Source organism: Aplidium turbinatum, chromosome 3, assembly GCF_918807975.1.
Source record: "Aplidium turbinatum chromosome 3, kaAplTurb1.1, whole genome shotgun sequence".
In the NCBI taxonomy this organism is placed as follows: Eukaryota; Metazoa; Chordata; class Ascidiacea; order Aplousobranchia; family Polyclinidae; genus Aplidium; species Aplidium turbinatum.
The window spans coordinates 2,224,732-2,242,381 of NC_137474.1; the positions used below are offsets into that span (position 1 = coordinate 2,224,732).

The window sequence follows — 17,650 nt, forward strand, 5'->3', positions numbered from 1 at the left end:
TTAATATGCAAATACAGTATTTGTAAACAAACTATGCTGTGGGTTAAGCAAGGGAGCGGTATCAGCTTTTTATTTGGCTTACCAAGGGGTGGCTTGCACCCTACCTCATTCCAGGCACGCCTTAGTTTTAAAGCAAAAGATTCAAATTAAACAAACATTGCAAAAGTATATATATACTGCATTGAAACGAATGAGCCGTAAGATGAAAGGAAGAAACCAAAAAGCAAAAAAACTAACAAAATCGTTTAAAGTTTAATAATTGTAAGATTCAATTTCTAATTTCATGTTGATTTTTTTTTATCAGCGCTTTAATGGTAACAAAAACAGCGTCCCCTTTTTATTAACTTAGAATCTTTTCCGAAAAGTTGTAAATAGGTCGGCTAATTAAAATTAACACATTTGGATTTGTTTTTAATTTATTTAATGGTTAAAAGTTTTAAATGTTTTTCTGAAGAGAATTTACAAATTCAAGTTGAATTTTTGAGTTCACTAAAGTTCAATAAAGCACGAGCTTAATTTTGTATAAGATTTATCCTTGCTAAGCATGTTAAAATTATTTTCAACATTTTACTGACTACACTCATTTTTGGAAGGAATTAGACTCAAAAAGTGATGGTACATTATTTGTTTCAATGCTCAAACACATGGAGTACCGGATATCTGAAAGATCAGTGTAAGCATAAGCATAGCTTCGTGGCTAAATTTAGTAATTTAATTAAAAAATTACCAATCTGTCCGTAAATGTGGTTGGAAAGCAATGTAAATTCTATCACTAGTAGGCTATTATGAATGGTTTATCATAGCTGCAGAATAGCTGTTGAGAAGGAGCGATCTACCTGGCGTCAGCACTACCTGACTATACTCGCTATAAAACAGCGAGCACTGTGTTTCACTAACCATAACGGTGTAGCTTCCGGACTAGCCAATTAGGCTATCCAATCAACTATATGTTTCTCGACAGTCGAGTGTAGCAAGAATTGACAGAGATAGACACGTGTTTCGCCCATGAAGCTGGGCTCATCAGTATCTCACCAATAATTTAAAAAAAAGCCGAGCCTCATGGGCGAAACACGTGTCTATCGCTGTCAATTCTTGCTACACTCGACTGCCGAGAAATACATGCAGAATAGCTGTTGGATTTATTAGTTTCAAACAGTGTATGGTTTGCAGCTGCGTTGTACGACTATGAAAATATACTTATTTATATATTTTTTTTCATCGAAAACTTGATTTTTCTTTTGCAACGTGAAAAAGACTGAAAAGATTTAGTCCATCCATTTTACTGAAAGTTGAATTTTCTGGAGGTTTAGGCATGCACACTGCATAACCTAGTGGTAAAAGCTTTGGTCCGGATTCCAAAAGGTGCAGAATGCAGGTTCGGCTCTTTTCAAGAGCATGCGGCTGTGTCTTTGGCAAGACACTTGAAGGTGTGCCTTAAGGTGGACACGAAGATTGGCTTCCTTGTTTTCCAGTCCACGTAATCTCAATTTAATCCTAAGATTGCGGATACGACAAGCCAGGCATCATGTGATCACTTGCATTGGGCTACATGGCCAGACAATTTATCACGCAAAAGTACACTGGTTTAAGGAAACTACATTTAAACAAAGCAAAGTTAGAAAATATACATCAAAATATGTCGCAACCGTAATATTTAGTGGTGAACGAAAGATTATTGATATTAAGCTATGCAGGCTATGTATGAGAGATATGTATATGGGTTCAGTAAGCCTACAATGCTTCGAATTTGTTTTGCGTAATTAAAATAATTTTTATTTCATTGAGTTAATTTTACGGAATCTTTAAATAAACGCAGAAAAACAAACGTATTATTGCGGTCATAAACTGCGATGCGCTCTTTCTGTCGATGCAGCTTCGGCGCAAACGTGCGGACAGATGCCGTTTGCATGTTGCTGGTAATTAATCATTGAGAAGAAGAGAAAGGCCAGTTTGTTGTCGCAACTTATTGATAACATGACGTAGAACTGAAGGTTGGTGGTATCCCAGACAGCAAATCAACCGTTGTTTTACATTGATTCAACGTCTGCAGACGTTGAATCAATGTAAAAATACAGTCAATTTGCTGTCTGGTATAAAGCACAGGGCTGCGAAGTCCAACTCTGACTACGGTTTGATATAAAATCCGAAACAAGATGATTTTGTTTGCGATATCATCTGCGTAGAATTGTTTTAGATTCTGCTACAACTAGATCACTTTCTAACCTCCGGAACATATTAGATTTAGGAATTTTTATTGTTTGCTTTTTTATGATAATTTTTTTAGCAAAATTAATAAATTCAAATTCAATAAGGTTATTTTTAAATATAAAAGTCGCAGGCTACGTTTGTTTGACTTTCCAACTTTAATTGCGACACGCAATCTATGTCTCTATCAACCAACTTTCCCTCACACATCTACTACAGACATCATAAGTGTAATGCTCGTATGTAGCCTAGAAAACATAGAAAGTGAGCTTATAACATGAGTCCAAATGCGGTGTTTTTCGAATAAAAGAATGTTGCTACTAATCCTAAAGTTTAATTAACAAGAACTCGGCTTTACATGTGAAATGGCGAGCAAGACCCAGCGACGGTGATTCACCTCTCGGGGCATGCAAGTGGAGAACCCGTTACTTGGTCTTGAAAAATTCGAAGTGTTGCCAGGACCATTGAGAGAATAATTTGGGCCCGGTACCAATGGGATCTTCGGGCCCCAAATCAAGATAATTCTAAGAACAACGTATTATATCCAAAGAATACGAAGTGGTTTCTTTAAGTTCCGGTCCCCGTAGAAAAGATGAGGGCCCCTTAAACTCATCCCGATTCAGGATCCAAAACTACCCCTGGACCCCTTTGTTAACGCTACGTTGTTCTGACTCAGTGGTTCAACGAGTTTCTGAGTCAAAACTGCAAAATTAAGGTTAAAAAAAGAGAGGAATTCTTGATTTAAGTTCAATCAACATTTTAATTACAAAACCATATGGGTTGCTGAAACTCGTTTTTGGTCTTTTCTTGGAAGTGTGATTGCGTTCAATTGTTCAATGAATTATATCTGCAAGCAACGAATTGCTATGATGTACGTACAATAACATATCCACACCTTGTGGTAATAAGTTTGCAATCGCCAAGAACAGAATTCAAATGTTCATGGAATTTGTTCACAATAAAGATTGAGGTTATTTGTAAGTTTTTATTTAGAGGCTATTGAAGTATAAAAACAATAGCTTCTTTTGCTCAGATTCTTTTCGTTCATGAACTCAACGCAGTGTACAGCATGACGTAGTTTCAGCAAGTATCGTTTATGACTGTATATCATCATAAAGCGTTTTTATGCAACAAAAATGCACCTGTCCTTTAAAAATGCAAGGCTTTTACTTGAAAGGCATCATGAAAGAGTTCACGAATTTTTTGAATTCTTAGTCAGCTTTCACACTTGGACGTCTGGTAATACTTTTGTTGTTGCAGACGTCCATTTCCAATTATAGAATTTGCAGGTAAATCCTCCGAAAGAAAAACAAAAATAATCCAATTAAGCGAGCAAAAATGTTGTAACAACACGGTTTATAACCTTTGAGCAATGTAAGCTTTGTCACCTTATTTGCCTATTAACTTAATTGTTCTGTTTTTAGGCAGCCGATTGTAGCAAGAATTGACAGCGATATACACCGGTGTTTCGCCCATGAGGCTGGGCTCCAGTATCGCATCACTAATTAAATGTTCTGTTACTTTCTGTGCTGCCAAGTCAAAAAGTGCTGCAATAAAATTTTTAACTTACGTCACAAAAGAAATTATAATCACATTTTTTGAGGAATAAACAGCGCTTCAATAATAAACTTTGTCTATTCAGACCACATCTAGACCAAGCTAAACTGGTCAGATTGGGGGGGGAGGGGGGGGGGGGTGCTGTAGTTATAATAATGTTATAGCTTTATTTTTTGTTTCTCTGCAATAGCTATGATCTTTTAGCGACAGAGCTCATTTTTAAATTTATATCAAATTTACGATGTCACCACATTATTACCCGATTTATTCTCACTGCGTTCTGCAAGATAGAACACAATCGGTACCGTTTATAAAGTTTTCGGTTTGACCCGATCTGGAATCGATCTCAGATCTACCAGCACCAGACCGAAGGGGAGACCACACCACCACCACTGAGCTGGTAGAACTAGCTTTTCGAAACTTTTTGTTACAGTAATCCTACAACATTAGTGGAAGTGCAAGTGAAAGTGATTGGTCACAAAGCCAACAATTCTACATTTTTTTGGGACACAGACTTGTAAATTATTTATTTCAGTTCAGTTTGGTTTTATTTCTGACCATCACAACGAAAAAACAATATTATGACAAACATAGCAGAGGTTTAGAAAAAGGTAGAAGTTCATCATTATCACCAATTTCTTTCACGTTAGGGGCTGGAGGCACTGCGCCCTTGTTCACGGCCATGAGTTTGTCGTTTCGCTCTTTCATAACTTAGTTACGTTCATTTTTATTTACAATGAAAACTTCATTTGCTTGACCATCCAGTTACATAACCTGTTCAGTGACGTCACAGGAGTAGACGGGTCCACGATTTGACGCATTTGAGTAATGAGTCAGCAAATGATCAAGGACCTTCACAGGCAGGTGTTCCTGGGAAAGTCGCGTTTCTCGTGTTTCCATTTAATAATCGTTTCCTTGTCACAATTAAAAACACAATGGCAATCCCGTTGGCACGAATTGTCATAAGCTAATTGCAAGCGGTAGATTTGCTTTCCGGCTTCGTAAGTGGAAAAGCGTAGTAACGCGTTTATATTTATAGATATAACTATAGGGTTATATTAGATAAAATTACATCATCAATTCCAGTTGTACTTTCGCTCTCAACCGCTTGTCACAGCCGCACCTTTGTAATAGTGATCTGTCATCCCGATATTCAATTGACCTTTGAGACTCACCCAGCCAAAACAGCTTTTAGGCTTGGCTAATACAGTTCACTTTACTTTAAACGTTGTAGTGCAGTGAATGTCCGTGATTAAGCAACCAAAAACACTTTAAGATACTGCACCACATCAGAAACTCCAACAAAATTTACAATCAGAACATTTGGTGCATGCTGCATGCGAAGGCAATAGCTTAACATGAAAACAGGCATGCTTTTGGCGACATCTAGCAGCTGATTCTCTTCATAACTTGATTAGTTTTTTTTGTCTCAATATGACAACCTAAAATGGTGCCGACAAAAATGACTTAGATTAGCAGGAAGAAAGTTAATTGTGAAGTCACATTAGGCAACTGTTTATTTATGCAAACATGTTGACGCAATTAAAAGTACAATTTGTGTTTACTTTAAATGTTTCAAACAAGAAAATTGGAAATAAAAAAAAGGTTTGTGTAATCTTACCACAAATGTCAGCTTTACCATATCAGTTGATCTATAAGACACTTACCCAAACAGCAAAATTCGTCTTTTTTACATTGATTCAGCGTCTGCGTTGATTCAGCGTCTGCGTTTTTTGAATCAATGTAGCGTCAGCGTCTACATTGATTCAAAAAAAAAAAAAAAAAAAGCGTCTGCAGACCTCGTTTCAACGTAAAAATGACGGAGTTTGCTGTCTGGGTACAAACAAACATTGGATTAAATTGTGATTGCTGCCAAACTTTATCTCTATGCAATGTAACCAAAAAAAGATTTTTGAAAATCTTCTTTGAAATTTTATTCAACATCACAGAATAACGCGTCGGAAGAGGCTTCGGGCTTGGTTCAAGAAAAAATATTCGCGCAGTGAGTCAGTGGTGCAATAATCGGACGTTAGCAATAACTAAAAAAGTGCAAGTCCTTCAGTAAAACTTGATCGAAATACTTTAAATAATTAGCTGACTAGGCCCCAGAAGTTACCGGTTAGCATTTAAAATTAATAACAGGACACAGCGTTTCAATTAGCACAAAGTTCTATATTCTGAGATGCTATTTTAGGCGATAACAGTGATTAGTGTGTAGAAAGTTCATTGATAAAACATGAAAACATTAATATATTTGTGCTGTTCATACGCTTTAAAGACAGAAGATCAACGAAATACTGTTGTTGTTTATAAATTACGTGTATGATTTAATTGTGAGTAGATTTTTGAAAGCTTTTATTCTGTAATGTTTTGCAAAAATGATTGTCTTTGAAATGAATCAGGTACACGGATAGCAACTCAGTTATTTTTTACGGTTACTCAACGTCTACAGATGTTATATCACTATAAAAAGCGATTGCTTTGCAGTTTGTGAAGGGTTTAGCAATTTAGTCTTTTTCGGTTGATTTAATGTCTGCAGTCGTTGAATCGATGTAAAATGGACCTATTTTCTATCTGAATAATGGTTGCTGCTCATCTTTATAAATAGTCGGCTGCATAGCCAAGTGGTGAGAGCCCTGGAACGGCAGTCGAAAGGGCGCCGGTTCGAAACCGCTCAAGAGCATGCGGCTGTGTCTTTGGCAGGACACTTAAAGGCATGCCTGAAGGTGGACAGTACGAAGACTGGCTTCCTTGCCTTCCCGTCCACTTAATCTAAATCTTCAACCACCAGGTGTAAGCCTGGATACAAATAAAAAACTTTTTTTTTCAAAGAATATGATAACCAACGTAATTTGGCTAATTACAAATTTATTAAATTTTGTAATTAAAGGGCATAGACCTAAGTTTTCTATTTAATCCAGTTGTATAAAAAAACAACATTATTTTTCAAAACTATTTGCATTTGCGAGCTTCAAATACGTGTCATGTGAAAAGTTTTAAAATTTTGAAGTTTGTTTACATCAAATCAAGCAATAAAAAAATAAAACCTAAAATCGTGTATCACGAATTTGTTTATGAAAATAGTGTAAAAACATTCTTTGACAAAAATAATTGAGATTTGTAGCTTACAAATGTCAAAACGTACGAAGCATGCAACTGCTAGATTTACCATTTAAAAACTTGGAATGAAAGATTTGTTGCTTTTATTTTGACTTTTTCTCGACAATTCACTTAAGGCAACGATGTAGTGACATTTATGAAATGTTATTTAAATTTAAATAACTTTTAAGTTTTAATTGTATGAAACTACAATTAATCATATTGCCCAACCGTGTTGGTACTCACAGCCGGAGTGTGTTCAGGCTCCTGTTTCTAAGGTATAATGTTCCTATAATTTACATCCAGCTTGAAAGTCAGTCCTTTTTCACATTGATTCAACGTCTGCAGACGTTCAATCAATGTGAAAAAGAACTGATTTGTTGGCTGTTCACTTATATAAGCAAGATAGGAAGGTGTGTTTGAAAGCAATTAATGAAATATCCAAGTATCAGCTTTAAATCACAAATTGATGAGCAATAATTTGATAAAAATCTTTCAAGGTTCTAAGATAATCAGCCTCTTAATCTCCGACGCTGCTACGGGTCTGTTTTCGTCTTCCGGTGCAGCCGGTATTTATATTTAGACTAAATTGTACTTCTTGACCAACAGCGCGACTAGACTGAAAATTGAATGAGGCTGTTCACCAGGCATTTTAGCGCGATTAGACGTTACCTATCAACATGGCAAAGGCTGCCATGTTTGCATTGGTTAAACGTCTGCAGATGTTGTATCTACATGAAAATTACAAATTTTGGCTATGTGAGAAGTCTTCAATATGAAGGAAAGTTGAAGGTGCATCTCACAACTGATTAAATGACGAAGAAATTAAAATGACGTGTCAAGTTATATTTGAAAATATTTTTTCTGCTTTCTTGCTTCGCAAATCCAAATTTGAAACAGGACAACATAGCAACTTTTTGCCAGTCATCTTTCAATTGATTGTTTGACAAGGTTTGCCATGCCCAGCACATGTGCTGCAAGTTAAAGACATATTTAAACACAGAACTAAGACTGCGAAGGCCACACTCAGAAAAGTCTAATTAAGCTGTCAGTGCTTTTGAGGTTGTTAGTGTTAGATTGCCAGAAATAGCGTAAATATTACTTTATAATTCCATCCAACCAAGTTAGTTCTGAGATAGATACTTTTTTACTACATTGCAATGTTGGCAGTGACATAACTGATAGCTTACTACAGATGCTAGACAAAGCAAAGCGAAGTGTGCACTGTAGGGATTTACTTATTATTATATTATTGCTTTATACTTGTACATATTATTGTTTTATACTTATATATTATTGTTTTATACTTACATATATTATTTATTTATACATGAGGTGGTGATATTTATGTTTTGAATGTGATAATCCTCCGTTAATTTTATTGTTTTATTGGTTAATATTTAAAAATATTTTATGTTTTTAAATTTGTATTGTTTAATTACATTGAAGTATACAACTTGGGTAGATAGGTTATCTTTTTCAAGCATAAACAGGTATAGCGCAGCAACAATACGACATGTAACATTGTAACACAAAAATTAAATACAGTAAAAGCTAACGTTATACTTTGTTTCTTTAGTATTTTCTCATGCAATGTATAATTATTTTTTCTTTTATAGGCTTGAAAAGGACTATATGAATAATTATGTATACATGTCGAGAACGTTCGCTTTGGTTTTGTGCTACAATGTTAAATGTTGTTTTGTAGCTGAGCTATGCCTGTTTATATGGAAGAATAAATGAAAAATTTGTCCATGAAAAACATGTTCAGTTTTGATTTCCCAACGTTAATATTAAACACATAAAGCGAATAAAACCAGGTTCGGGAACTTGCTTTAATTTATCAATAAAAATTTCGCCGCCGTTAAGTCTGCTTCTTCAGTATTTGCACAAGTAAATGACAAGCAAAAACGTATTTAAAAAAGTTAAATTTCTAAGCACAAATACAAGTTCCTTTACTTCCTGGGTAAGGCAATCGTCTCTTTCATAATCTTGTTGTTAGATGCAGATTTACTAAGCCACGGCTAAAAGTGTAGTAATTTGATAAATTTCATTTCATGCAGGTGAAAAAATTAAGCTTTAGAATAATTTTATTTATTAATTCGTTTATTGATGGTTTAAGTTTAAAAATGTGCTTTAAAGTACTGCCAATTTTTTGCATCGTTTCTTTTGCTATGTCCATTTTGGAAACAGAAACAAGAAGAATAGAAAAAAGAAAAATCAGGTTACCTAAAGGAAATTCTCCTTTGCCCCCATCGTGGTGGGGTAAACCACCGGAACGGAAAATAAGAAATCTCCAAGGCTTTGGCACATATGAAGTTCTTGCAAATTTGAAAAAGCAATCTCTGCCAGATTTTCCAGGTAATTTTTTTGTAATGTATATGTCATGTGTATGTGTTTACATACAGTACGATGAGTGCTGTATGTACAGTGCATGTATATGGGACACCAAATGCATGTACAATTGTACATACATTTGTGCAATGTATTGCATTTTAATTAAATTTCTAGGTTGACTGTAAATCTAATCAGCCAAATTTACATTTAGTTTTTCTTCTACTATAAATACTTCATCACTTTTAGGTTTATTTTATTCTGACATTAGCACCTGAAGAGAATCAAACGAACACCTGCGGCTTCGAACTACTCGAAATTTTCAAGTTATACACCACATGGCACCACCAATCAACTCTTCAAGGCCTAATTCGATTGACCTATTCGTTATTTACCCAAAGCAGATGTTTTGAATGTTAATTTAGTATGGTGATGCGTTGACTTTTTACAAGAAAACACGACTCTTTTTTGTTCTTAATGGCTCCTATTCGTAAATGGGTCAAGAGTAACCCACGTGGATCAAGGAAGGCTGAGTGCAGTGCACCTCGTTACTCTTTGGCAGTTTTTGTTTATCAGTCGGGTTGTCCTATAGACAGTATTTAAGATGGAATAAAGCTAATTTTTGGCCCAAATATTCTAACGAGAAAAGAGTGCTCAGAAACATTTTAACGTATTTTTTTAATTTTTCTCAATTTTATTTTATCTGGAAAAAAGAAGATGAATTGATCGGTAATACAAAATTTGAAAATTTTGACTGAAAATGTTTTCAATTCTTGCTAAAGGCCGTTTCGTAATCCATCTCGCAGCACTGGAAACAATCTTACTAAAAACTCTCGAACCAAGCTTATGCCGCCAAAAAGAATTCGTTTATGTCTTAAAATTTTTCGTTAATTTTGAATTATTGTGATCAGCCAAATTTACATTTCGTTTTTCTACTACTATAAATACTTTATTTTAGGTTTGTTTTATTCTGACGACAGCTCTCGAACAGAAAGTCAGACAAAAACCTGCAGCTTCGAGCTACCATGAGTAACATTCTACTCGCAATTTTGAAAAAAAAGATAAAAATTTTAAATAATTTTTCTGACAAGGTTTATCCCTGGCTACAGTTAATGGTATAGAATAGGTGTGCTTGAAGGTATATATAAAGATTGCCTTCTCTGCCTTCTTGTTCATTGCGTCTTGTCTTTGATCACTCAGCACAAGCCTGGATAAGACTGAACAAATTATATTTTTGTTATAGACCCTTTGTTTCCAAAATCGTGCCAGGAAAGAGTGGACTTGGGGCTTCCGAGGTGTTGTGATGGCCAAGATCCTAATTGTTACACGTCCAACGGATGCTTTTGTGACATAGCATGCCACGTGGTATTCGGGGATTGCTGTCCAGACTATATGGACAGATGCTATGATGAATTGAATACTTGCTTGCATGGTGAGTGTGGAAAGCATATATTCCAGTCCTCTTTTGGTAGGACTGCTATCAATTTTACTTGTTTGGGGTCAAGTGTCTCTGAGCACCATGTTATCTCTTTGCAAAACACAATATTGCAACTGCAATTTCCACTGTTGCTACTAGCTGCTGGAATTGTTTACCTATTGTGTAAACAAAAGATGAAAATTTAAATAGACGCTTTACTGGACAGTATGACTGAATGTAGCCTACTATTTTGTCATAATCACAAGGCAGGCTTACAATGCCCAAAAATGCATTGCGATGGCACTATATACGTAAAAGCTAATTATTATTGTTATTATTTTATTATTCTTGTTTTCAGAACGAAGTTCAATTTCTATAATAAAGTTAACGCCAGATCCGAGCAAAATAAAGCCAAACGACTGCTGCAGGAACATCCCCTTCAACACATTGCAGAAGACCTGCTGTGGTGGTACATTGATAGCACGTCCCGATGTCAATTGTACTGCGCTTGATAGAGCTCGTTCAATAGAATCCACCATCGATTGAAGGCTGCAAATGGCGAACAACGCGCTGATTTGTTTTCATCTGACAAACATAAGAATGGTGTCTCAATACCCAGCCGGTAAATCAATTCACTTTTACATTAATTCAATGTCTGCAGAGGTCGAATCAATGTAAAAAAAGCTTGATTTGCTTGCTTTAATCACTTGGTCTAACAACCTTTATCCAATTTTGGGAAAAATAATGGGAAAACAATTGTTTTTATATTATTTATTTTCTGATCGTTTCTATTTTTTTGCATATGACTTTATTGCTTATAAAAAACTTTAGTGATATTGAAGTTGCACGATCATATCTTGATGTTTTTACCTCGATGGCACTGCTTGTCACAACTACTGATCAGGTTTTGGTAATTGCAAACCAAAAGGTGTATAAAGAACATCTCCCGCTAACAAAAATATTTCTTGTTTACATTGTTTTAACGTCATTAAACGTTGAAATAAGATGAAAAGAACAATTTTTGATTGCTAGATTTTACTTAATGCAAGGTGTGTTAATGACATGTTTCAATCCTTTATACCTCGACATTTGCAATTTTGTATCGAGTCGTCTAAATTTTGCTAATAATTCACAAATGGGCACTTTTGCAACTAAGTTATCCTGAAAAGCCAACTTTCTACAACGAGTGGTAAGCTTGGGGCACTCGAGAAGGTGGTGATGTCACAGAGACATAGGCTATAAAGATGTCTTGTCACCCTTCATTGCTAAGACAGGTTTAAGACGGCCATGGCCGTAAGGAGTCGCTTGTTAAATTCGCTCAATGCAAATCCTCTTGATCATATGACTCCAAAAGTATCTGCTGTGCTTTGAGTAGAGACGATTATGTAGATGCCTCCACTGTTTCTATCAGAGCTGTTGTGGTTGAGATATTTTTTCACAAAATTTCCCTTTTATGTGAAAGAGAAAAAATGAATGCTGTCTTGTTTTTTGTTGTTTTATTTTATCATCATTTTCTACAAACTTATCGTGGACAAAACTTTCCGTGTATTACCTAATCTTAAAAATTGATCTGTAGCTAAACATAGCACTAGCAGTTTCACATATTCATTAAAGTGTTGAATTTGTGATTTTCAAAATGTAACACAAAAATTGACATTTATTTTGAATCATTATTTATTGTAAACTCTTATTCTCCAAATTTAAATTGCTAAGCTCCCCAAAACAAGTGATTCTTCTGTAAGTGAGGAACTAAACAGGCTTTGCGCTATTTTTATTTTAAAACCAGGGAGGAAATTGAAAGTTGTATTATCATTATAAACAAACGTATAAAAAATCCAACTCTCTGTGGCTATTTTAGTCATTGAAGTACTGTCATCAATTGTTCTACCTTCGCAACCTTAGCGGATGGGTATTGCCTTGTACCTACAGTGCGTGAGAAAGTACTTGTTAATGCAATTACTACTACAATTTCGGGGAACCTTGGCCGCTTGAAGCTTTCGCGAAGCGGAACGAACAAAGCCAAAGGCATGTGACAACAGATATGCATACAACCCGCTATTCGTGATCATCAGAGAGTGTAGCTTTTGTGACATTCATTGTCATCTGATCGGTAAACTCTTTTCAAGTACACAGATTTTTTTCTTGGAAAAATAAAACAAAATTACTGGTTTAATTAGATAAAAACGGATTTGGCAGACGACTGGTACAAAGAACCCAGCAAAAGACAAAGCAATATTGTTTAAACTTCTGTCGGTACGTTTACAATGCACATCTTTGATTGATGCTCATATATAGGGCCTAAAGGCTAAATCTGTACTCTCTCCATCAGGGATAGATAGCAAAGTAAATAAGCTTAAGAATTTACTAATGACAATGTTCTACTTTTATTAAACGGAAATTGTTTAAAGGTTTGGTTTATTTTTTATCTGGTGGTAGAAATCGAGGGTATTTGTACCTCTAAAGCAAAAGATCCACACTTTAGGATCGGTCCATAGGGGAAAATTCTTGTTTTTTGGCGGACCAATCCTCCCCGCTCACTATATGTTACCATGTACATATCACATATTTTATTGTTCCGTTTATTACTTTTACATTCCAAACCTGTTGCCAGTTTAGCTCACTTTTCACTTTTTAATGTGACATATTCATCATGATGTCATAAATATGAAGCCTCAATGGGGCTTCGTGTTTTTTATCGCTTTTATGAATTGTTCTTTTATCACGAAACATTCCAAAGCACATTTTTTGATTTTATTATTAAAATATAGTCTTTTATATGCAACTTAAAAAAATTAATATGAACTATTTTTGCTTTCACTTGCTTAGCATGGCATTCCGGGTAAAAATATGTATTTCTGGTGAAACTAACTTATACAGTATTTAGTTTTTTGAGTAAATATCATGCAGTTTTAGAAATACACGATTGAAGTTAAAAGACTAGTAAAAGAGTTATTTACAATTTTTACTGCTGTAAAACTGACATTTTCTGATAATTTTGTTGGCTTCTTGAAACCGTTTGTTGCATATCATTCTTCATCACTCAGATCGAATTAAACTTCCGGAGAGGGTAGCCTACTTCTGTGCTCGGGCCAACAATTTCATTAAAACAGTACCCTTTCTATAAACATGATGTTTTGTATATTTGCTGAGTTTTATTTTTAGTATGAACGCTCTTGGCTTATGCCGATTGAGCACTTCACAGGAGGCACCTCGCTATGCATTGCGCAAAGCTCACTGATTGCAGTTTGAGCTCTTTGGCAAGGTTGGCGGTAGTACCGCCTTTGGCGCTTGGGTTCCACAAATGGGAAAACGTCACACAGAGGTATAATATCTTTGTGGCCATACTTAGTGTGGAACTACTTCACTGAGAAGGCCGGAAGACCGAAACATCGTGCACTGTCTGCTGTAGTATATTCACTACATGCATGCGTTGTAGATTGAATGCTGAAGTGGACGCTGATTTCTCTTAACCTCTGTTCCGGTTTCTTGATGTTATTGAGGATGAAACGTTATGCAAGGTTTCTTGTGTTTATGTGGATTGTAGATTTTAAAGCTTACAAAATCATATGGCGTGTATGAGAAGTGATACTCCACTTGTAGTGTATCCAAGCCAGGGCGCAGCCTTTTTGTAACATTAACTAAACGTCTGCAGATGTATAATCATTATAAAAATGAACTGTTTTGCTGGCTAAAAGATATGTGACTTTGCACCTGTTCGTATTTCATGCGGTAATGTAGAACAGGCAACACACAGGACGCCTTGGATGACATGGCAGGCCGTTACCATGATTTAATTTTTGTCCTGAGCGTTTGTGAACGTCATAATGCGATGAACAAAGGACGTTTTTAAGTCATTCACCAGATTAAAAACATGCTCAAGTTGCCAGCAACTAAACAAGATTAATATGCAATAATTTTTTATTGTTTCTGGTTGTGTAAACAAATCCGTTTAAGCCATTCTTAAGATGATGTTGGTTGTCTTAAGCAATGCAACCGCAGTTTTATAAGTCGCATATCTTTTGCCATATGTACTCAAAACTCCAGATCTGACGAGTTATGTCTTCACTTATCAGTAAAAGTGTTTTTCACTTATTTATTTAAACATTTTAACAAGCTCATGGCAATTTACTTGCTTAATTATTTCTTTTTAACTTATGCTTTAACTTTTGAAGATTAGAAACAACATATAATATATTTTTTTAAAATACTTATTCTGTTATATTTTCCATCCATAAAAGTTGAAGGCCAGATGAAATATAATGACGTACTATATACTGGTTTGGTCACAGACAAGGTGCCAGGAAATATGAAGAACTCGTTGTTTATGTAGGCTACATGTATATATTCTTAGTTATCAAGAAAATTTAAAGCGATCCTAGTTCAAGCACAGTGGTGTCATTCTAATTTCTTTGGTGGCTAAGAAATTATTGATGCCATTTATTTTCAGTTTGTTTATGTTTATTTTCAGTTTGTTTATGTTTTTGTAAATCGTACTTTTTACCTGTTACCACACTTGAAGCATTCCACAGGTTTAAATAAATTATTTTATTTTGTTGTGTTTATTTGTTTTTGCGATGGTAAGACTAGCAATGTTCAAAAAAACTACTTTTAAAATACACAGAGCAAAAAGACGACTCACCAGCATACAATTGTCTGTTTAAAGGTGGATTATTACGTTTGGTTTGTAGTGCTTCCAAAATCTTAATTTGGTACTCAGACCTACCCATGGACATGATCTCAAACTGTTTATTAGAAATATGGTTTGACATGCTTCTCATGAGAAAATGTGATTTTGAACTGAACTTTTTTTAATAGAATTCAAATCTAGGTGTTCCCTGGCTCTAGTCAACAAACGTTTTGTTGGCATATTGATGTATGTCAGGTTTGCATCACGCAAACAACTAAATTTATACGCAACATTACAACATAGGGAGAAGGGAGTAGGCGACTTTAGATGGAAATATCTGCCTACTATGAACGTTTTACAGTATATAGCCTAGATTATACAAGATAAATGTTACAATCGAATTTCTTTTTAACAAGTTTGGCTAATTTTTGGAAAAAGCTTATCGAATCTTTTACCAAGAATGATACACCAAAAAGTTGCTAAAATCGTCTTCTTCGAGTATATCTTTGGGTTTGGGATCCAAAAAAGCTTTCAATATTTTATCGAAAAAACATAAAGCGTATCCATTTCAATGTAGCATACTTTGCAACTTATTAGTTTTATTCTGGAAAAGCAAGCCGTCAAACAAACGGACCATCTGTTCGACAGAACATTAATTTGTTCGTTACAGAATTTTCGTTTGAGAAACTAATTTTGTCTGACAATTATTAATTCAATTGTATATAATTGTATGTGAAGTTTATTGTATTTCTGTTTACTTTCTACCTTCACTGAAGATTGATCTTTAACTGTTTAGTTTTTGTGAACAGTTTTAGTTTGTGAAGTACTGTAGGCTATGTGGTGTGGGTTTGTATAACGGTTTTGTTAATTCGTGGCGACTTTTACGTTTGCTTCCTTCTAATTGCTGGTTGTAAAGAGGTAATAGCCTCACCAAAGAAACAACTACAAAAAGTAAAAGCGGTTTAAAATCATTTTGGAAGTTTCGTCTCATCCGTAGCACTACTTTAACCTTGTATCAAGTTGCGCAACAATTATTGAAATACCGGGAACACGTTTTGGTGGTTTCCGTGAAGTTGCATAATGTTTTGATTAGAAGCCGTTGGCAAAATAAATCACTGGTTACAAAATATTTAATTTCATCAGAGCACTTATTCAACGTTGTGTTATAAAAGTACAAGGTGAAAACTTGTATACGAAATATTACTGGGTAAGGTCAGACAAGATTTTGTAACGCAAGTTTAATTAATGTTTGTATGATCACAATGCATTAACAATGCATTCTTTCACGAGTTCGAGTGAACTTACGAGATGCAATAAAACTGGCCCACATAATTCGTCGAGTAGATCTTTTACATGGGCAAGTTGTGGACGGACACAGTCAGAGCACTTTGTTACGTTATAAAAAATGACGTGTTGAAAAACTATTTTAAAAGAAGTCGTCATACGAAGTGTGCAACTTTTGAGCATGTCCTTGCTGTAGTGTGACACAATTTGTCCAAAAAGATTTAGCAAAACAAAAAATGAAAATGTTTGATGCTTGCCCTTTGTATAAGCTGCCTTTGAAGTTATGATTTATGTTTGTCGTAATAATATATAAATTACATCGTAAATCATAAATTAATTCTAAACTTATCCGCGTTTCTGAGGTGCCGCTGAAAATCCTCAGTTGGTTAGCGCGTGACTTCGTGAACGAAGAAGCTTCAAGATCAAGCGGTGCTGGTTTGACTCTCGAGATGTGCGTTCGGGGTGTGAGCTTGAGCAACGCATTCTATGGACTGCTTTCCATTCAGCGACACTGAATAGATGGAATAATTCCCCGGCAACAACATTTCAACAATAGGAAACTTTACTTTGTCAATCTCGGAGACCGGCCCTGCGTCAAAAGCCTCTACAAGTATGCGAAACCAGCAAAAACATTCCTGCAAAGGGTTTGATCTCTTACAAAGCACAGCCCGGAAGAACTGAGACAGTTGGCTGAAAATCGCCAATTATAGAGACTTTTAATGGATGCTATTTTGCCCCAAACTAGTGTGAAATAAATTATAATTTAGTCTTATTAAAGTGACACCTTCTTGGAGGGATATAGGCTATACAGAAGAGGATACGAAGGCTTACAGCGATTGCCTTATTCTCACGAAACAACCAGAGCGGTACTCTGTAGCGAGTTAAACATGCGGTTGTTTTTAAAATTGCAAGAAGTTTTGTAGTGCAGCTAGTAGCCTACAGTGAGCTGCAGAAGACAGTTAGCAAATGTTACGTAGAGCATATTTAAAGAATACTTGTATAGAAAGACAGTTAAAATGTTTCCAGTAAGCTGTTTGTTTTAACAAACTTTTTACAGTAGGATAGATGTAAAGCAAGTATACGGGTAGTTGAATAAAAAGTAACCAAGAGCATGCAGTGAATATCCA

General features: G+C 35.3%; 2 protein-coding genes across 2 annotated transcripts in view; one reads left to right on the plus strand and one right to left on the minus strand.

The window, feature by feature from the left end:
* LOC145767587 (uncharacterized) overlaps positions 1 to 17,650 on the minus strand; it is a 170,096-nt gene that overhangs the window by 21,310 nt on the left and 131,136 nt on the right. The window lies entirely within an intron of this gene.
* Positions 9,036 to 11,158, plus strand: LOC145766023 (uncharacterized). The gene is made up of 4 exons (XM_082577674.1): positions 9,036 to 9,222; positions 9,394 to 9,444; positions 10,439 to 10,627; positions 10,971 to 11,158. Exons 1-4 carry the CDS (start codon positions 9,036 to 9,038, stop codon positions 11,156 to 11,158), a joined length of 615 nt encoding a protein of 204 aa, XP_082433800.1.